Raw genomic sequence first — 22,855 nt, 5'->3', positions numbered from 1 at the left:
CACAGTGAACTGTCAGTATAAATCTATTTCATAATATGAGATTGCATTCAGGCAATGCTTGTGTCATGTTAATTAGAAGTTTACAGACGGACCTTCCACTAATTCAGCTAAAATGTTATTTTCAGTGAAGCATAAAGGATTATATTGTAGAATGGGCCATCTGTCTAAGTAGAATCACACCATTGAGAAACATTGATGCAGAGAACCCCCCTGTATCTCTGTTTTTAGTATGTAGTTTTACAATATGAACATTTAAATGTTTCACAGTTTGATGTATGCTTTGTTTTGTCTTGTTGGACAGCGTAACATTTTTTTGTTTGCCACTAGCCTGACTAGACCAAGGTATTCAATGTAATAGCTTTAATCTGTAAGCCGGACGACTTTACTAATGCTCCCAGAGTAAGTAAGCAAGGCACTAGTACAGAGACAGGAAGATAATCTCTTATGCTTTCATGATGTCTGTAAACACGGATACAAAAGAGCAGTCAAAATGGGAACATCTTTTTTTGCCAAAAATCAATTAGTGGCAGGGGATCCACTGTGCCACTGTGCAGTTTAATCTGGACTTCAACCATTTTTCTGACGAAATATACAGCAAAAAATTACTTGTTTTATATAGTGAAGAAGGGCCTAGTGCTTACAAAGGCCCTGCATTTCTAATGTGGAGACAGTTTCCACTTCGAGCACGGAGATATGCAGGCAGCTTCCGCGTGGGTAAGAATCAGAAACGTGAACATGAAGAGGAGAATAATAAGGATATTCTGCAGATTTACAAGGTAAAATACATTCATGTTACATTCGGTAGTATGTGCTTTTATTAATTTCACAAAGCATTATACCTGTATTACTTTTTTATGTTTAGATACATTATAGTGCACTTTGCTTAGATATTGTATTGTTTAGTCAAAGATTTATTTTGTTTTGTTTTGTTTTATTCTTTTTAAATGTAATTTTACTGATCATTTCATGGCTGCATTGGTATGGTAATTGATAATGTTGTTTAAAACAAGCAAGCGTTTAAATATAACTTTGCTATATAAGGATATTATGTTGTGTTTGCTTTTAATGTACAGAATTTAAAGTGAAATAATATTTTATAAATTGGTTTTAATTTGCTACCTGTGTTGAAATGCTATAAAAAAAAAGTCAAGTGTCAATTCAAATTATTTATATTATTATGTTCAATATGAAAACTGTGGCATATTTCTAAGTTACACACAAAAGGGTTTGTCACACCTTCAGAATTATTGAACGGAAATGTTTGTCTCTCTAGCATTATAATTGTGTTGTGATGTAATTTAGCAATTTCCAGGAGATAAAGTTAATAGCAAATAACTGAACATTTTCTTTGTGGTGCCTATAACTGAGGAACATGGAATAAATGTTATTAGAAACCAAGGTGCTTAAGAAGTAAGGGAGATATCTAAAAAAGTTTATTAATGTGACAGTCAGCAAATGATTACTTTGTCTAGGAATTGCAAGGATCTGCAAACCTTGACCTTTGAGATTGTGAATTAACAATAAATTAAAACATACAGTAGACACAAAACTGTTGTTATAGTGTCATTATAAAGAGAGTGAAATATATTGTAATAAATACATTTTTATGCACTTTTGTACAAGGGCTGTACCTAGTTAAGGTGGCATTACCAAGAATGAACATGATGGGGCTGATCTGGGGTCAGACTGAGGCAAACAATACATGTCCTGATGCACATTAGCTCATTTTGTGTTTATATGTCCTATACATACAGTATCGTATGGAACTTGGCCACAACTTAGTCATTTTATTAATAACGAATTATTCAATTATAAGTGAACACCCAAGAGACTGAGGATTGCATATAAGCTAAGTTTAAATTCATTGTATTAATCACAGTAGGTATGAAGTATAAAAGGCATTATTCCAGATGGTACTTATCATTCATCAACAGTGTCTAAGCCAAAGGAACAATTCAATACCTGTCAGATGCTGAATTTCCATCTGATGAATTATCTCTTTAGGCTGGAATCAGCCATCAGCTACGTGTTTTTGGCTAGTTTTGTCATTTAAAGTTAACTAAATTGTAAGACTGGCACCACAGTATCACTATGTGCTACATACATATTTATTTAAACAGATGACACTTAATAACAGAAATTCCAAAAGTTATATTGTTATATAGAGATATTGATAAAGTTGGAAAAGGTTGGGCACAATGGAAGCAAGCAACTTTATTGACAATTATTGATATGCTTCTGATATTTACTATAATTAGTGCACCATTACTCAATAGTCAATGTCGTGGAGCATTGGTGATGCTAAACCTGTCCCTCTTCCCTAGGACATGCATCAGACACATTTTTTAAAACTTGAATGAACAAGTCTAACGTAAAAGCTTTAACCAAACAAAGTGCTTTATTCTGTTTTATAGTGTTATTGACTAGGGTCAAAATTTTGTTATTATTCTGTATATTATATTATTTTTAGTATTATTCCTAGTATTATTCGTATGGCGCCAGAATATTCAGTAGTCCTTTACTATTAGGATCAAATACTGTAATAAAACAAGACAAAGCAGTAAGAGGCCCTTCTTGCGAGCTTACAATTTCCTACTTCTACATATATTCTCAGTTTCGAAGTAGGCGAGTATAGGACAACCTGCAGCAAGCATCTTCAGAATGCTCACAGTAGCACAATATTATTGAGGACATGGATGGATGCATGGATATGACAGGAGCAATGTCATGATACCAGCAGATGAATGGTCATGAACTAGACTGAGCATCTTGTCAATAAGCTCCCCAGAGTGCAGCACCACAATATTTTAAGCTTCAACCCCCTCGGACAATGCTATGCTCTGCCATGTAGAAGTAACATAGAAGCAATACTATAGAGACTGTGCCGTTTTCCACATACTGGGATCTCATTAGTTACTGTATATCACCCATAATGATGTTACCAGTATGTATGTAGCCAATGATATGATATATTTGTAACCACCAGAGGAGTGATATACATTAGATTATTATCAACAATTCATATTATAATTGTTATGCCAAGTATCAAAATTGCTGACACTTGTTACGGTTGTCCGTGTAGTACAGTATAGGGTATTTGGCTTGCAATGCATAAAAAAATAACTTGGTTGTAAGAATAAAAAAAATTTAGGTAATGTGTCAAACGGGTCATATTCAGGAGAAGATACTGTTAAGAAACTGAGCTTGCGTAGCAACATTTGCAGAGCATGACACGACCAAGTTCAAAGACAAATTCTTGCTAGAAGACTGTTTCAATCTTTTCGAGACTTGTCAGTGTTTTCTGTTCAGTACATGTACATGTTCACCAATGTTTCTACAAAGACACCACTCTCTCTCTCTCTCTCTCTCTCTCTGAAGCACTCCACCAGATTGAGTATGCCAAGTGCTGCCCAGCGGGCATGCATTAACATTGTCAAGTCTCATCCTCATCTTCACATCCCATCATACCATCATCATCTTCCATAATATCCACCAAAAATAATGTCCCATGGTGGTGTCCTAGGGCCTAATTCAGAGTTGTATGCTATTCAAATCGCTGCTGCATCTTTGGACGCAGCAATGCGCAAAAATGCTAATGCCGCAGGAGGCGTCTGAAGGCAAAAGACACCCACTGCTGGTCGAAGATGCAGCATCTCATCACTATCGGGCAGCCACATGCCATCTGAGTAAGCCTAAGCCGGAACTTTTCTTCCGGGGCCTGGAAAGACCTTGGCCTCAACACAACCCGGTTTTGTAAAATGCCCCCACTCCCATCGCGTTTGCGTACATCTCTGAATCAGGCCCCTAGTTCATTATATGTCCCATAGTAGTGCCCTAGTACATTGTATGTCCCATAATAGTGCCCTAGTTAATTTTATGCCCCATAATAATGCCCCTTATGTATAGTATCCTCCACAGTAGTGCCCCACCTCATTTCATAATAAGCCCCTGCCCCATTATATAGTATGTCTTCCTGCACACCACTACCCTTCGTTTTTATCTCTAAACTCACACAGGCCCTGTCCATTCCCCAATTTTAAATACGTTATGGACCGGTTCCTTTTCATCTAATGGCTTCTTCATTCATCTCCTGGTACTGAAGTAGCGAAGAGACACACAGAGGAGCAACCAACAGATATGACCTCAGGACATGTTAGTGGAATGCTGGGAGCATCTCTCCCACCAGTGTTCAGCACTGATACCAATGTGAGCTGGCTACAGGGGGAAGCTAAGGTACTGAGCCCCATAGCAACGTCACCCACTGTAGTTACGGCACTGGTCATGGTGATATGATTACTTTTCCAATCATCCTTATAAGAGCGTGTCAGATATTTACTATACTTACATTCCCTTTCTTACTGGGTCAGTCCCCTGGATGGTAAAATATTTTTTTTACTCAAGTAATGCTATTCATAATATTTCGGCAAAGGTGAAGTATTTATTGCTGTGTGTCAAATCATTACTAGCTTCTATGACGCTTTTTCCTTTAGACCTTCTTACTGTTATACACACATTACTAATAGTCAGTTGTCAACCTTGGGTTCCTAATCTCCCGACATAGGTAACTGCAATGCCCAAAATCACTGGCCCCAATAAGTGCCTGCTCAGTGACCAGTTACTCTGTGAGCCGCAGTGTTGTGTTGTTTGGACATCAGCATTCACCCTCAAACAACTGATCCAGAAGCACAAAAATAGACCTATACTTGGTGCATTTGCAAACATGAAACACATCCTGTCAATTACAATGAACCATTTGCCTGTGAGCAAAAACTCCAATCAAGAGAATATAAGTATGTTTCTTCCTTTTCCTTCTTAATTATTTTGAATAGCTAAATTGCTTTAAAGTGCACTTTTATCCATTTGCAATTATGCATGATAGCACACCTTACAGATCGTTTTCAAATAAGTAATTACCTTTGCGGAACTTGTTTCTAAATTATTTAATGATAGTAAATGAAAGTGGTGTTTTGTTGTTAGCTTACAATAAAATTATAGTTACAACTGTTTGGATCTTTGCAGAAGGGCAAAGAGAAGACAGCGATTCCTTTGTGGGGGCACTCTTTATAATAAATCACATGTTAAAGCATAACTTTTAGACTATAATAATCCTGTCAATTAGTAAGCATACAGTAGTAAGAACAATGAGCAGTGGGTGGTAATTGGTGGTCAGGCACAGCCTGGAGATTGGCTCTGAGCATATTTTAAAGTGGAGTTGTCACCTGCACACAGTGGCCTGAGCAAAACAGCGATGCACAGAGCAAAACCCTTTTTTGAGGAGCCGTGCTTCTTGAGAATCAGGACTTTGGGCCTGATTCAGACCCACTCGCGAGCGGCTGTACGCTCGCAAGTGGGTCGATGGTCTGCACTGAGCATGCGCACGACGGAGGGAGCTCCGTCGTGCGCATGCGCCAGACACGACGAGCGAAGGACTTTCCTTCGCTCGTTGTGTCCGATCAAAGGGGGCGTGCTGTCAATGTTGATTGACAGCACGCCCCCTTTGGTGGGCGTGCCGGGGGCGTGCCTCCCTGACGGGGGCGTTCCCACGGGAACGCCTCCCGTCAGAAGCCGGCCCACTGACATCACTAGTGATGTCAGTGGGAGTGATTTTGGCTCTGATAGAGCCAAAATCACTCCGGAGCTTGCGGTTGAAAACCTCAACCGCAGGCTCCGGCTCGCAATTTCGATGGTCGCGATGGTCACGACCATCGCGGCCATCAAAATGCACGCTCGTATAGCCTGTGGGTGGTGACCCACAGCTATACGAGCGTCCAGGAGGACGCTCCATGAAAAAGGAGCCCGGCCCTCATGCAGAGCGTGCGCTCTGCTCAGAGCGTACGGCTCTGAATGAGGGCCTTTGTACTGATAGGATGGAGAGTTAGGTGGAGTAAGGGATTTCTTGGCAAAGTACAGAGTAGGTGTAACAGTGCACATGGGGCCGAATTCAGAGTTGTATGGTATTGCAAAGCTGCAGGGAAGTGGCTGTGTAATACCGTACAACTCATATGCAAATGCAGCAGGAGGCGTCTGATGCATCTCAGATCCGAGTGCTGCGTCCTAAAACCCTGAGGTTACTCAGATGGCCCCTCACAGCTCCGGTGCCAAGGTCAGCAAATCTGCATCAGAAGACAAAGACCCTGGCTTCAGCACTCCCAGAAAATGAGGGCGTCACGCCCCGGTTTCTGGGGACGGAGGCCACCCACACCCCCTTCACTACCCCCAAACGGCCTCAGCATGACAATCAGACTGTGGCTTGGGGAAATTGTGAGAGATCTCGCAAAGGAAGCCTCCACATAGGCAGTACAGATCCTGCACAAGCGCAGGTCTCTCACAATCGGAGTAGTACGCAAACCATCAGGTTTGCACACTACTCTGAATCAGGCCCATGCTTTTGATGAGAAGTGAAAATTAGATTTCATATAGAAGAGTGATATTATCAGAATCAGATAAATGGTTGCAAAGGCCACATTCTATAGGCACATCCCTTTCCATGTACTTGATTCTTGCCCAGGCACTCATCTGACAGAAATTTGGCCTGATCTTATCTTACAATTTAATTGGGCGCATCCTATGCCTTCTACTAGCACTTTCCCCAATGCTAAACAAAGCATGAAACAATAAATCCCCTCTTATGATTTACTGAAGCCTTAAATGAGCTGAACTGAACAGTATTTTTAGTTGGAAAACATTAAGAGTAAGTTAATGAAAAAGACAGTTCTCAATTGGTAGTAGACTGGAATCTGATGTGACAGTCACAATTTTGCACAGTGTTTCTATAGAGAAGGTTAAACATTTCTGTACACATATTGTAGGCACATTCTAGTTTGTAGAAGTATCTCCCAAAGGCAGAGGGTAGGCATGCACCTTGATATGTACAGGGTAGACCATTTAGGGTGTAGGGGCGCAAAAGTAAAGCACTTTGTGGTGTGCATTGAACCATACCTGCCTACTCTTCCAGAAAATGCAGGAGTCTCCATAATTTGCTGGCATTCCCCCACACCCCCGGAAGAGTAGGCAGCCCTCCCACATTTTGCAAACTTCCTAGTGAAGTGGGCACTATGGGGAGGATAATCCCGCGAATCGTGGGTAAACAGTGAAAGGGCGGAGCCAATGTAACGTGTTTCTAAGAAAATAACTTCATATTGGCCCTGCCTGCTCTCGATTAACCCGTAATTAGCTGCATTTCCAGTGAGTGGGTGGGTCTTAGTGATGCATATCGCCGGGCTCCGGCTCCTGTCAGGTCAGCTGTGTCTTTTCTCTGGGCTGCTCCTGGAAGAGAGACTCAAAATATGGGCAAGTATGCACTGAATGCTTCACATAATGGATGCCCAGTTGTGGAATACATTGTGTGGGCTGAATCAGTATTCACTCAGCCTATCAATTTTCAATGATGTAACTGAGTGGCCACTTAATATTCATGAGGTACTTATTCCAATACAAGTGATATGTTACATTCTCATTAGTATTAGGTCATCCCAATACCCATGTGTGCAGATAATATGTCTACTTGAAATATGTAAATATTTTCTAGTCAGCAGGCATGATCTTAACTCTATGTAAGAAAAACTATAACACCTTTAGAATTTGCTAAGGGGTTATGACATCCGTTCTGTATTTAGCAAACAGTGGTAAGGTTAGCTTACTGCTGTTTGGAACTGTACCGCTTCCGCCCTTTATAGATGTCATTAGTGGTATGGTCCCCATAGCTAGCAATGGGGACCCAGCAAAAGATCTTCCAGCTTCAGCTAAGACTTCTGGGCTTTGCTTTGTCCCTGCTGGGTTGAAGCACAGTGTACATGCACAGACAACCATCACTCATGCACAGTAGTTAATAACCTGCAGCTGTCAGCCATAGACTACTAGGTGCTCAGCAAAGGACACTGTAGAGGAGGAGAATGCCACTAAACCTTGCTGGATAGGTAAGTGTTTAGGAAAAACTACACCATGTGCTAATCAAAAAAAATAATGAAAATAGATATAACCAAATGCTGCTAACTTAGCAATTGGGGAACTAATCCCCAGAAATATGAACAAGAATAAAAAAATAAAAGTCAGGATGTGACCTGGGATCGGGCGCTACTCACCCCTACGTCGGCGTCTGCATGCTCCGAGGCATGTGGATGTCAGGCCTAGGAACCGGTAGTGGCTGAGTATTCTCCCCAGGGTCCGCTAGAATCCTTATGTGTGCTTCTTAATTATCACTGGTGTGGAAATGAACGCTGCCATGTTGGTTCATGTCATCTGATTGGTATCCTCCAATGGTAACCTGCGGTCGGTCAGCTGAATCATTCGACCACTGACCAACTACCTAGGGGTATTTTAGTCTTTTTCTTGGAATAGGAAGTTTCATGTGCAACTTTGCTTCTCTGGTGTTCATTTGCTGAGACTGCGTCCTAGGCTCAACACTATTCCCTAGTGTTCTCCATCAAGTTGCAACTCCTGTGATTCTAATTGCTATACAGCATCTGGTTCACTCAAAGCTGTCATCCATCGCTATACAGCATCTGGTTCACTCCAAGCTGCTACCCATCGCTATTTAGCGTCTGGATACTCAGGGTCTCATCTCCACTATTCAGCGACCGGATCAACCAGTAGTACTAATTCACCATACAGCATCTGGTGTCCCAGTGCAGCTATCCATGGCAAACATTTATCTGGAGTGCCAGGGTTGTCCCAATCGCTATTGGCAACTGCCCCATCTTGTTAGTCCTTCTAGTTGTCCTTCCAGTACATTTGTGGTCTTGTTCCTTGTCTTCTTGCTACTCTCAGATACCTACTCCAGGGGCCGCGACCTATTCACCTGGTGCGGCGAAACCCATATCCCACCTGGAGGGGTCACCGGTTAATACCATCAGGTGGATCAGACTCCGCGCCCTGGAGTAATGCTCGCCCACTTTTGTGAGTAACCTATGAGGAAGACTTATACATTACCTCCTCGTCTGTTGCCTCCAACTCCCCGGCTACTGTGCCTAAAACAAACCATACCCGGTCCTGACAAAAGAAGAGAAACGGAGCGCAAATGGATATATAATCATTTAATTAAATATGGATAGATAATAGTTATATAAATAATGTATAGATAACCACAATAAATAAATTAAAAAATTATTATGAACACAATGTATCACAATGTAGAAGAACATATGCGTATATGTAGATTAAAAAAAATATTAAAAAAATTTAACATAAAAAAAGTCAGTTGACCAGGTATGCCTCCATTTCATATTGTGGCAGATTACATTGCCCTCCAGTTCAGTTTATGCCACGTTACAGTGCCCCCTTACCATTATAGCATCCACTACACACACCTTTTACTGAAAATGGAAGGTCACCCCATTCAGGCTGTGCAACAGGTCTGACCCAATTGCTTAGCAGGCAAATCTGGGAAATTGGTATGCAACTATATAACCTGGGTCCACGCTCCCTACGCATCTGGACCCCATAGCAATGCCATCTACTGCACCCACTATAGCTACACCCATGAGTGAACCCATATACATAAAATGAAACTGTTGGAAAAAGGAGGTTCAAAATATCAAGCTAGATTGGTCTTGTGTACTTATGAGCATAAAAGAACTTCTAACATCGACTAAGACAGGGAAGTTAGAGTTAGTAAAAACTACCAATATATTTGGTGAATAGTCAATTAGAGTACTAATAGTCAGCCGGTGTTTTGATTGATACAATGCTCCAATGTGTCTCACAATAAATCCAAACAGGTTTTATGTTATAATAGTAACTATTGACACAATGCAGTAATGTTGGTATTTGTTGCAATAGACATCAAACTGGTAACAATATGGAAAAAAAAAATATATATATATATAGATTATTGGTCAGACCCTGCAGTCTGTATTACACAACGCTAGCCACAGCTAGCAAAAATTGCAGCCACTGTAGCTACTCCATGTACTATGGGTCTGATTCAGCAGTGGACACAATGCCGATGTTTATGCAGTTTCAGTGATTGGTTACCATTGCGCATGCGTATAAGTTGCACTGCGCACGTGTGGCGATTGTACTGTGAGTACGCACGTACAGAGGATCCATTTGCAACATGAGTGACAGGCAGTTAGTGTTTGGGGGAGGTAACAGGGGTTGTCAGAAAAAGCCAGGCGTGTCGGACCATTTACTAGTCGTTTCATCGGCGTGCATAAATTAGCAGCTGTGGCTTCCTAAGCAGCATGAGACCTCTCTGCGTGTCCAGGAAGCCGCTGATTTTGAGGTCAGACCTTCCACAAGGGCAAGATGGCTGCTCGATGTGCATCGAAGGGACCGATGTTTACGCTGCTCTACGATATTGGACGGATATGAGAAAGGCATTTGTGGGCGTCTTTATACGGTAATAGCATATTTTAACAACAGCGATCCATTGCTATTGCATTTGTGTTCGCTGCTGAAACAGGCCCTATATACAGAGAATTGTAGTTAAAAAGCCAGTAACGTTGCTATAAGGGTGAAAACAGAAAGTGCATATGCCGATGGATCGCAGACTAGGTAATATATCTTGTCTTGTTCTTGCCAGTTAAGGAGAGTTGCTGCTAACTATATGGAACAGCTGTAGTTAGAGTAAGCAGGGTTTTATAGCAAAAATCGGCAGCAATATGGTGAATAGCAGACCAGGTAGTCTGTCTTACCCTGCGTTTGTTGTCTGCATGGAGCCTTCTGCAGCCGAAGTGAGCAGGGATTTGTGGTGAAGCCCGGTAGAAATGTGACCAGGTAGTCTGTCTTACTGCGTTTTCACTGATGACAGCAGAAATACTGTAATGTTAAATGCCGAAGGCATATTCATAAGTATCACTATAATCACGGCCGTAGAAAGTTTGGCCTGGCCCGGGTACTTTTCGGGTGGTGTGACCTAATCGTGGATGGCGTGGCTACACCCCCTTAGGAAAAAAAATAGAGAAATATTTACAGCACTGAACAGGGGACGCTGTGAGACCCTCAGCCAGAGGCAAATACAGGGGGGGGAGGGTGCTCAATTTGATCACTCCCCCCCCTCACCCCATCACAGGCAGAGAAGACTGCTGCTCAGCGGCAGGAGCCTCCTTCACCCCACTGCATTATGGGGAGAGAAGGGGTGACAGGTAAGAGAGCCACTGCGTTGGACCCGGTCACCTGCAGGGCCCTTCCAACAAGCCAGAGCCCAGGTAATTTGTACCCACTCCCCACCCTCTCAGTGGCCCTGACTGTCATATTAAACTAAATATGCCACTTTTATTTAGTAGTAGTGTTGTTAAATAGAGTACTTGATGAGTCCACACCGGAATATCTGGTACAGTTCTGGCCACCAAATTACCAAAAATGGATACTAAGAGCCATATTCAATTAGAGGCGTCATTTTCTCCATTTTCACTTATCCCCATATTCAATTTCAAAGACTTTTCGCAGGTGTAAAAAGTCTTTGTAAAAAAAACAGGGATAAGTTTTCACCACTGTTTAGGTGGCGAAAAAAAGTGCAGAATTGGGGTTTTGGGGTGCAGACTTTAAAAAGTATCCTGCATCCCTTGGAATGTCCCCCAAAGGTTTTCTGTGTCAAATGTTTTTTTTTAAAATGTCCCCTGGACACCCCAAAAAATGTACTTTCATTTTGGGGGGTGATAAAAAAAAATGGGGGACAAACTTCTAAACTAGCAAAATTGATTCCTGAGGGGTTTCCAAGTATGTGGCAGGTGTTTTCTAGAATGCGGCAGGTTGCGGCTGGTGGATATTTGAAGAATTTTAAAAAGTCACTTTAGGGACTTAAAAATATGCTTGCACCCATTTTCATGTACCCCAAATTTGATGGACATAGTTATTTATTTATTTTTTAAATGATAAATGCTATTCTTCAACACTTCTTCACAGGCGCATTTATGCACCTGCCGCGGTTGTTTAAAAACCCTGGTTACCTTCAGCAGGCCAAATCGGAGGTACCCATAGTGATCCCCCATGTCAGACCATCTTTTGGGGGGGGTGACAGGCTGATTTCCCCTAAAGTGACAGGACTTTACGATACTTACCTTTCCGCCAGGTCACGTTTTTTCCGGATCCAAATTGAATACGGGGATAAGCAGGCACGCGCCCGATACTTTATCCCTGCAAAAAACGGCGATGATGGCGAAAAGTCCGACCTCAGACTTTTCGCCTCAAATTGAATATGGCCCTAAGTATTGGAGATCATGCAGAGACAGGAAACCACAGTATTGGATGGTATGGAAGCATTTTAGCTATAAAGACATACTTTCAATCGGATTGCACGCGATGTACATCGCAGTCATGGCGCACCCTGCAGCAGCCTAAATTCGCATAAAAGTGCTGGCAGCCCCATAGGACACCGAGCAAAATTATGTGAATTCGGGCTCAGAGCAGGCCACAAGTGGAGCAAGATGCGGTGCCGTTGCCGGTGTCTAGACGCCATGGCAACGGCACATCACACCCTGAGCGATATCGTCTAGTGTGTCCCCGGCAGGCTGCGCTCAATGTCGTTCATGACATTGAGCACACCCGCTGAACGATATCATTAACGATATCGTTCAGCGCCGAGCTCTCTCCCCCATTTCCCAACATGCAGCAACCTGACGACATCATCAGGTTGGCCTGCATGTTAACCCGATGAACGATGATGACGAACGACCTGCGGGAATGCGCATCGTCGTTATCGTTCATCGTTTTTGTGATAAAATTGTACGATAAGTGGACGACTGAACGATAACGATATCGTTATCGTTCAGTCGTCCACTTTAATCGCACAGTGTGTACCAACCATAAGAGTTTATTTAGTCTTGGAAAAGTGCCATAGGAGATTGTTTACTAGTATAGGTTTTTGCAGATTGGGCAAAAATTATTTCTACAGAACATCACACAAAAAACATATGAAATACCGTACGAGAAACATGACAATAGCCGTCTCACTCTCCATAGATACTGTAGTTGTAAATTCAGAGATGATTTATATATTTGCAACACTGTTACTAACATACATAATAAACTAAGCTATTTTTTGTAGTAATATTTGTCTAAATTATGCAGATCACATTAATAAGTTTAAGATAAGAGTGGAATTTACTATAAGTTCTCTATTACTTGTATTATTAACAGTATTTAATTTTAACATTCTCAGATGTAATTTCTCCCCCTGCCTATGGGCTGGTCATGTCATCTTCTGAATATGTACTAAAACAAAAATAAGTTTATTTTACCCAGATCAAGGTAATAAAAAAATTATCAGGCTTTTTCCATACAACAGCTATCACCAGGCACTTGGTAAGAACGCCATCTGTTTCTAGTTGATGGCGTTCACTTTTTTGGTGGAAAAATAAAAAAACATCAGCTGCTTCAAATAAATATGTTAACAAATGACCCCAGAAGCAGTACAGCTATTAGGGACCCAGGTATTGCAATGATGGCAAGACCCACCTATTATAGAAGTCCCTTGGAGAAAAGTATTTTATAAATAAAAATAACAATAATAATAATAACAATAATAATAATAATAATAATAATAATAATAATTATTATTATTATTATTATTATTATCCTTTGCATATTATACCCTTGCTTGTTAACAGTGACGCTCCCTACATTTTGAATTTGTAGTCCAACAAATCCCATTAGATATAAATGGGCCAATTCAATAGACTGCAAACAGCGACCTGAATGCCTTACGGTGTGATGTGTCTCTCGCTAATTTTCTGATGACAACCTTTGGAGTTGTGAGCCGAGATCAGCTAGTGTAATCAGAGTTAACTTAAGAGTTAAGGGCAATTAAAAAAAAGGAGCAATTTGCACCTTGGCATAACATTGTTGCACTAAAGGTGGGGCAGACTTAAAATTGAGAGATATCAGTTTGGAAGGGGTGTTTTTTGCTTATGTTAAAATTTCTGTGTAAAGACATAGCTGCCCAGTATTTGTCCAATGCATGCAAAAGCAGCCAGTATTTTCCTGCATGCAGATAATAAATACATCCCTTGAGTTGCAACATGGTTTGTTCCAGGATAAGATTCCTCCTTGTTTGCTCCTTTTCCTAACTCTGATTTATGTGCACAACGCTAGTGTCCAATTAAATAAGCTCCCAAATTCCTGCAATTCATACAAAGAAGCCAATATCAGCATTTGAGGCCTCTAAATGCAATAAAATAAGTTACACAGACCTCTTCCAATAATCCTGAAGAGGGTTCGGTATATTATGTTGACATTCTGCATGTTGTCATTCATAATGTCAACATAAAAATGCCAACATGGTCATAATGTCGACAATATATTTTAGATATTAGTCTAACGCTAATATTTTGCCCATGTTGACATTTTCCAGGTGTTGACATTTATTATGTTGCCATTTTAACCATTCTAGTGTCGACTTAATAAATGTTGGCATAGTCAATGTCGACAGTCCTCCGCAATATCTCCTGAAGATACACACTGTACGTATGAAGTCTTGTAAAATCACATTCTGAGTGTTTCCAGTGGCAAAAAAAGACTGTGCTTGCAAGATAGAGTCACAGTAGAGAAATACCTATAATTCCTATTCTGTAGCACAATATTTTCTAGTTGAAGTGAATTACTTGTGACAAGATAATATTATGAATGCCTACACACTGTTCTTATATTGATATACAGAATATGATTTGCACTCAGCTCTGTTATCTGGGTTCCCATAGGATTTCATCTGCAAATGGTTTCATTGGAAAACATGTGAGAATATATCTGATGATTTGGCTTACAGTCACATACATAGCCAAGCATGTTGAGTGCCTCTCATAATATTCTCTGATTTTCCCCAGTTTCTCACATCCACCACAGGGGAGAAATATAGTACACTGATGCCAGTACTCCACTTAAAAACTAATTAATAGTCGCACTAATGTAACATTAAAATAACAATTACGGTATCTCAAGGTTATGTTAGATTTGCCCACAAATGGATCCATACCAGAACACAGAAAGATATTTGCATGTCACAAGGGGGGAGATGTATCAAACATTGGAGAAAGACAAGTGGAGAGACGTAAAGTACCGACCAATCAGCTTCTAGCTATCATTTTTCAAACACATTTAAAGAAGGAATGCTGGATCCATATGACTGCCGTTGATCCTTATCGGTCTGGATGGCTTTGTCCCTTGGTCCTGAACGTATTTTCATACCATTATATCTTTTTCCATAGGTAGAACAAGTAAGGGTATTGATGCCAAATCATCACATATCACTGAGAATTCTTTTCTTCTTTTGGCATCAGAGGAAATGCCATATGTCACCCCTTTCAATTTGGACTTACTTCACTATAGGGTGTTTTATTAATACATGTTTTTCCTCTTTTGTACATATTAGACTACAGTATTTTATTTGTGTATTTTCTCACATTTTCCATTGAAATAAGTTGCAACTGAAGTCATATGCAACTCATTTCCCAGCGCTGAGGGGAAACCATATCTTGCATATCAAGATGTCTCAAAGGGGAGATGCGTCAAACATTCGAGAGGGATTCTGTGGAGAAGTTGTCCATAGCAACCAAACGGAATCAGTATGGGATGTCGGCAGTCAAAGATCCCGGCTGTCAGAATCCCGACACCGGCATCCCGACAGGGCTAGCATACCAACACTTATTGTTCGGTATGCTAACCCTCCCCCTCTTCCTGCCCTAACCCTTCCTCTTTGGTGCCTAACCCTAACCTCCCTCCCTAGTGCCTGAACCTAACCCCTCTCCACGCACGCTAAACCTAACCTTCTCCCCTTAGTGCCTAACCCTAACCTCGCACCCTCACCTCCTCCCTAGTGCCTGAATCTAACCCCCTCCCTGCAAACTAAACCTAACCTTCCCCCCTTAGTGCCTAACCCTAACCCCGCACCCTAACCTCCTCCCTAGTGCCTGAATCTAACCCCCCTCCCCGCACCCTAAACCTAACCTTCTCCCCTTAGTGCCTAACTCCGCACCCTAACCTCCTGTCTAGTGCCTGAACCTAACCCCTCTCCCCGCACCCTAAACCTAACCTTCTCCCCGTAGTGCGTAACCCCGCACCCTAACCTCCTCCCTAGTGCCTGAATCTAACCCCCTCCCCGCAAACTAAACCTAACCTTCCCCCATTAGTGCCTAACCCTAACCCCGCACCCTAACCTCCTCCCTAGTGCCTGAATCTAACCCCCCTCCCCGCACCGTAAACCTAACCTTCTCCCCTTAGAGCCTAACTCCGCACCCTAACCTCCTGCCTAGTGCTTGAACCTAACCCCTCTCCCTGAACTCTAAACCTAACCTTCTCCCCTTGGTGCCTAACCCCGCACCCTAAACTCCTCCCTAGTGCCTGAACCTAACCCCCTCCCCGCAAACTAAACCTAACCTTCCCCCCTTAGTGCCTAACCCTAACCCCGCACCCTAACCTCCACCCTAGTGCCTGAATCTAACCCCCCTCCCCGCACCCTAAACCTAACCTTCTACCCTTAGTGCCTAGCCCCGCACAATAACCCCCAGCCCCCACCCTGCTACTTACCATCAGTATCCCGGCAGTCGGGATGTCGGCGCCGGGATTGTGATAGGAGTCGTGATTCCGGTGGCAGTAATATCAGTGCCGGCATTTTGGCCACCGGGATACAGACTATATCCCCAACCAAACATCTTCTATCTATCATCTATCTAGCACAGTCTATGAAATGACAGTTAGAAGCTGATCGGGTGCTGTGGCCAATTTCTCCACTTTATCTCTCAAAGGTTTGATAGAAAAGTGTCACACAGTTGTTTTACACATAGCAGCAGTTTTTTCTTGTGCTGTATTGTGTAATTCACTATTTGTTGTTTAGTACTGTACTTATATTGGGCTTATATGTTGTACATACACATTCTCCCAGGGGCGTATTAAGAGAGGAGAGGGCCCATGTGCAGCCTCTCCATCTGGGCCCCTCCTCTCTATCCGTCACTGCACTGCAGCGCATTAGTGGGTACTAGTAGAGTCTATTGCGCATGCACAGGTCTTCGGGGAAATGGGACAGTGGGCATTTTACTTACAATATTTGTACTGTGCATGCGCAAACCACCAGGAAAATCGCCGTTGATTTGTGCAGCACTGGCACTGCCAAAGCGGGACTGGAGAGGTAAGTATTGAACAAATGGGTGCAGGGTTTGCGGTGTGGGCCCCCTGGACCCAGGAGACATTGTGTACAGCACACCCTAAACCAATCATAGATACGCCACTGCGTTCTGTTGTCTCTTAACTCTGCGCTTCTACTTTATATCATTCTTTATATCGCCATCCTTGCTTACTACAAAGTATGTTCTTTATAAATATATTTATTCTATTATAATGATGTTTATCTTAAAAATTATATTGAAGATGCTTGCAAAATTAATTTCCACTGTAAACTGGAAGTGGCAGGATGCAGCCTGGGATCGGCCGCTACTCAGCTCTGCGCTGGCGTCCTTGGGCTTAGGTGTTTAGTCGCTGGGAGTGGAGGTGAGTGATGGCTGAGTATTCTCCACGGGGTCTGCTAGGGCTTCTGTGCGTGTGTCCTAGTTCCTGTGGTGGCGGGCATGGGCGTAGCCATGTTGGTCCATATCACCTGACTAGTCTCTCCCAATGGCAGTCCTGCTGATCTCCTGATGCAATGACCAACTGCCTATGGGTATTTAGGTCTGACTCCAGGAACAGGAAGTTTCCTGATTAACTAAATTTCTTCATTTACTTCATTTTTTCTGTGTTCCAGTGACTTAGTACTATTTATTCACTCCAGGCTCACTGTTGTCTTCGACTTTCAGTGACTTCCAGCGATTCACTCTGCAGTGTGCAGTTCAGCTCTCAAGCGGGTTCTCTGTGTTATATGTATTAGCTCTCATGCTGATTTCTGGTGTGCTGTTCAGCTCTCATGCTGACTCCCTGTGTTGCATGTTTCGGCTGTTAGCTAATTACTAGTGTTCCAAGTTTCACCTCTCATGCTGACTCCCTGTGTTGCATGTTTCGGCTGTTAGCTAATTACCATTGTTCCAAGTTTCACCTCTCATGCTGACTTACATGTTCAGGTCTCACATTGTTCTCTAGTATTTCTTGGAGCAAGTCTACATCTGGATTCCTAGTGTTTCCCATAGTTAATCCAGTTCTGGATCTCTAGTGCTTTTTAAAGTACTTCCACATCTGTATCTCCAGAGTTACTCAGAGCAAGGCTGCGTCTGGATCTCCGGTGTTTCTTACAGCATTCAGTGTTTGGACTTACTATACATTTATCATTACAGCAAGTCAATCTCTCGATCTCCCGTGTTTCCCGGAGTAAGCCTGCTTCCACTTCATTTAGCAGTATTTCCAGTACCATCCCATTTCTATCTCATCTAGTCCCAAGGTGCGCTGTCTTGGAGTTATCCTGGACTCATCCCTCTCCTTCAAACCACATATCCAGAACCTTTCACAGTCCTGTCGTTTCCATCTCAAAAATATTTCTAAGATCAGACCCTATCTCACCCAGGATGCTACTAAAACCCTCATGCACTCACTGGTCATCTCCAGATTGGACTATTGTAACCTCCTCCTATCTGGCCTCCCCAAATCCCATCTCTCTCCTCTCCAGTCTGTCCTCAATGCTGCTGCACGGCTTATCTTCCTCTCCAAACATTCTGTATCTGCCTCCCCTCTCCTACAAGCCCTACACTGGCTCCCCTTCCCTTTCAGAGTCCAATTTAAGGTTCTCACGCTCGCTCACAAAGCCCTCACCCAATCTTCTCCCATATACATCTCTGATCTCATCTCCCTTCACGCTCCTCTCCGCCCTCTTCGCTCAACTAATGCACGCCGCCTTTCATGCCAGCTGATTACTTCCTCCCACTCCCGCCTCCAAGATTTTGCCCGCACTGCTCCCCACCTCTGGAACTCTCTCCCACTCCACATCAGACTCTCCACCTGTTTGCAATCCTTCAAACGGGCTCTCAAGACCCACTACTTCATCAAAGCCTTCCAGCTATCATTCTAACTCCTTGGTACATGCTCATTCGTCCCCATCTACCCCATCTGTGTCAACCCAGTTTGTCTTCCCCCACCTTTTTAGAATGTAAGCTCTCACGAGCAGGGCCATCTACCCTCTTGTGCTTCTCCTTACTATAGTGTCATTTACTTCTTACTCACCACTAGGGCACCTAACACTTGGTTGCTTATGCTCTGTTGCTTATCTGGTTGATATGGTCACTAGTGTAGCAATATATATTATCCATGTCCTGTATTGTATTGTTCTGTAAGTCACTTGTATACATTTTGTTTTTGTACTTTGTAAGGCGCTGCGGAACACTTGTGGTGCCATATAAATAAATGCTAATAATAATAATAATAATAATTCCCAGTACTGTCTCATTGCTAGTAATCTCCATTGATACAACAGTTTTTAGTAATTTCCAGTGCTATAACATTACCAATAATTCTCAGTGCTAATTAATCTCTAGTATTATATCTCTATCTTCTGTCACTCCCAGGTACCTGTCCAGAGGGCCGCAACCGGCTCACTTGGTGCGGCAAAACCCAAATCCCAATAGGAGACGTCACTGGTGAAGACCACCAAGTGGGTTAGACTCTGCACCTCTGGGCAGGTCTAGTCAAACCTGGGTATGGCCCCAATAAGAAGACATTATCACTGTCACCCCTGTCAGTTGCTGCTCTACCACCCTAACCCACCGGTTCTTGACCTCTACAGAGGTATCCCTAGTGCCCGGTTGTGACAGGAAGTCACATGGATGAAATCCAATAACAGAGTGCTCATGAGGTGTATGAAAAAGCATTGTTACTACAATCTGCTGTGGATATAACAGATTACTTTTTAACTGATAACAGCCAGTGGGGGAAAACTATTATATTTATTTTTCAGACTAGCTAAGGAAATAGAAAGTGATGGTATTCTAAGTAATTTACACATTATGTATAGGATACTAGATAAAAACAAAATTAAATGTCCATTGTTTAATTACAGCATTGACCATTTTCTGTTATTTTTTTATATGATTTGTGCAAAGATGTACATATTGTGCCTAGAAATTTTATCAAGATACTAAGGGGTCTATTTAACTTGAAAAAGGCATTTTTGCACATAAAACAGACCTCCTATCTTCTTATTAAGTAATAACCCTTTTTCTTGGATACAAAAGTATTATTTCTGATAGCACTTTCACACAGAGCCGGGACGTCAATCCAGGGACCTGATTCAGACCCGTTCACTAGGATGTGTTCACAAGCAGCCGTCAGCAGCCTGAATATGCAAATCCCGCGATCGCTAGCAAGACATTAGTACGTCCACTATGTCTTGCCGTGCGATCGCGGTTATGTATTAAGACGCCCACCAGCCTGACACAAGACGCCCACTTTCCCTTCATAACATACGTCATCTCCAGGAAGTGTATGAAACAATCGATAACATCGAGTAACATCGGACCCATACGCAGCTCTTGTGGCTGACCATACCCTACCACAAGCACTTCGATTGCTGCTGTGTGTAATTCAGACATGTGACGTGTATGCTGATGCTGCGTCTTAATTATGCATGCCCTTGAAACGGCGTTCAGATGCACAGACATGCCTGCATTCGCACCACCACACCCCCATTGCCATCGACCAACCCCTGTCACCACCCACAAATGGCTCGTCCTGTCACTCATACTAGCGGAGCATCTATGTACAAATGCTACACTGCTATATAAACCCCTTATTGCTTGCTATGCAAATGAGCCAAGCACATATATTTTCCTGCAAGCAATATAATATAAAAACTTTAATTTATATATTGAGGGCTCACTGTGAATGTAAATGGAAAAGACACATGCAAAAAAATTGTATGTGTAAATATTAAGTCAGGTGCAGTGGTAGCTCCAGAGGTGGGGCTGCAGCACAATCCAACATTCAAATAGGGGAGCCACACCAACTGCCAGTGAGACCTGGCTGGCGATGTTTGGCAGTGTTTTTGAAGAGCAGTTGGTGTGGCTCCCCTATTTGAATATTGGACTGTGCTGCATCCCCACCTCTGGACCCGCCACTGGTCAGACCCATCTCAACATGCCTCCAGCTCCAAAAATTTGTATTTGCACCAGACATACGTCAAGTGTACAGTTATATACCTACACCTACAGGAAGCATAGAGTAGTGAGAGAATGTAGTCAAAAGGTCGACAATGACATATGATGTCGACAACACCCAGTAGAGACATGACTGTGTCAGTAGTAAATGCTACATGAGCCTTGTGTGCACTAAATAAGCCTCATCTGCTAAAAAGCTTAATGCCCTTTGGAGCACAAGACAATGCCCAATGTTCTGCATATAAAACAGAGATGTTGGTCTGCAAACAATCTAGGATCTTCACAGGGGTGTATTTGTGGGTCATTTCATGATACCCATGCATTGCATCGCCTTCCTACTTTGTCATAACATTCCCTATTCATCTCATACTGCTCCATCTGCTTTCATCTCATCGTATTTCCTCTTCCTCTATATCATAACCATATTATTCCAATTATCCCCCAACATTTACATTTCCCAAAGTCATTCCACCTCCCTCCTATAATTTTCCATCTCATTTATATTTCATCTTCCTACCATTATTTATTTCTATTTAGTTTTGTATATATTTACAAAATGATATGTATTATCTTAATAGCTTCCTAAACTTTAAATATTAATGTAATCATACTTAGATAAATGCATGCTTTATAATTTCATAGCAGTCGCTGTAAACAATGCTAAATGCTAAATGATAATCTTATTAGAGCAGCCATTAATATATACTGTATATAAATGATTATACAGCTGTAGCCACGCTCATCTATCCCGCGATGTGGCATGGAAGGCGCGACTAGTGTGCCCGCATCTATGGCGTGCACGTGCGTATACATGTGCATGCCATAGACTTTAATGGGGAGAACACCGGCCGCACCTACTCATCTGAACCACCACGCCATGGTGGGGATATACCTGTCAGCTGTCTCGGTGGTGAAACAGCTGTCTGGTTTATCCCACAATGGCACTGCGGTTTACCTGAGTTATTTCTGATTGGACAAACTGTAACTACTGTATTTTTCACCGTGCGCTCTACTTTATGAGATTGTTAGTATGCTCCCTATATACATTTACACAGAGAAAGAGAATAAGGGGTATGAGGATGCCTGAAAAAACATTTTGATATTTCAACTGGCCTAGATGATAGATAGATAGATAGATAGATAGATAGATAGATAGATAGATAGATAGATAGATAGATAGATAGATAGATAGATAGATAGATAGATAGATAGATAGATAGATAGATTGGACAGCATGATTATATACTTTTTAAAATCTAATTTGTTTGATGCCCTGGATGTATGCTCTATCACTCTATTTTCAGTCTAAAGGATAATCTTGTGTGTTTTTCTCTGTTTGAATGACATTTTTATAGCACTTTGCAATGTTTTAAGATTAATATTGTATGCTAATTTGCACACTTTTCGCAGAATGTCATCAGCTGGACCATTTTCATACACGTTGCTCATTGCCTTCTAACATTAAACACACACACATTTAATAATAATTATTCCAGATCTTAGAACATCTGATGATCTGTTTTCTCTATGTACTGTGTGAAAGTGCTGTGGGTTTTAATATAAACTGTGCCACAGCTGGTTGTGATCTTATGTAGTACTAAAACCCTAAGTCTAGTTAATTCAATGTACAGTACCAGAAGCCGAATGTCAGACAGATTATTTTTAGTTGCTCGTCGTCCTACTTGTAAGTAAAAATACATTTAGAGCACAACCGGATTTGTCTGTCGAGCCATTTATTATAAGTTAGTGTTGCTCTTTGTAACAGGAAAAACCTGGAATTCACTAGCAATAATATAAGAACAACAGCTGTTGTGGGTAAATGTCAAATTAATACATTTGAAATTAATTACTTTAAAGTC

General features: G+C 42.0%; 1 protein-coding gene across 1 annotated transcript in view; it reads left to right on the top strand.

Moving 5' to 3' along the window:
• Window positions 1-591: 591 nt before the first annotated feature.
• The window catches only part of RGS20 (regulator of G protein signaling 20), a 235,510-nt gene continuing 213,246 nt past the window's right edge, over window positions 592-22,855 (top strand). The window contains exon 1 of the mRNA XM_088469753.1: window positions 592-776. Within this exon, the coding sequence (XP_088325879.1) occupies window positions 660-776 (117 nt within the window). The 5' untranslated portion in view covers window positions 592-659. The remainder of the gene's footprint in view (window positions 777-22,855) is intronic.

This window comes from Taudactylus pleione, unplaced genomic scaffold (assembly GCF_031769625.1).
Source record: "Taudactylus pleione unplaced genomic scaffold, aTauple2 ptg000093l, whole genome shotgun sequence".
Classification (NCBI taxonomy): Eukaryota; Metazoa; Chordata; class Amphibia; order Anura; family Myobatrachidae; genus Taudactylus; species Taudactylus pleione.
Note: the sequence above shows the minus strand (reverse complement) of the source record. Positions and strands in the feature narration are given on the sequence as shown.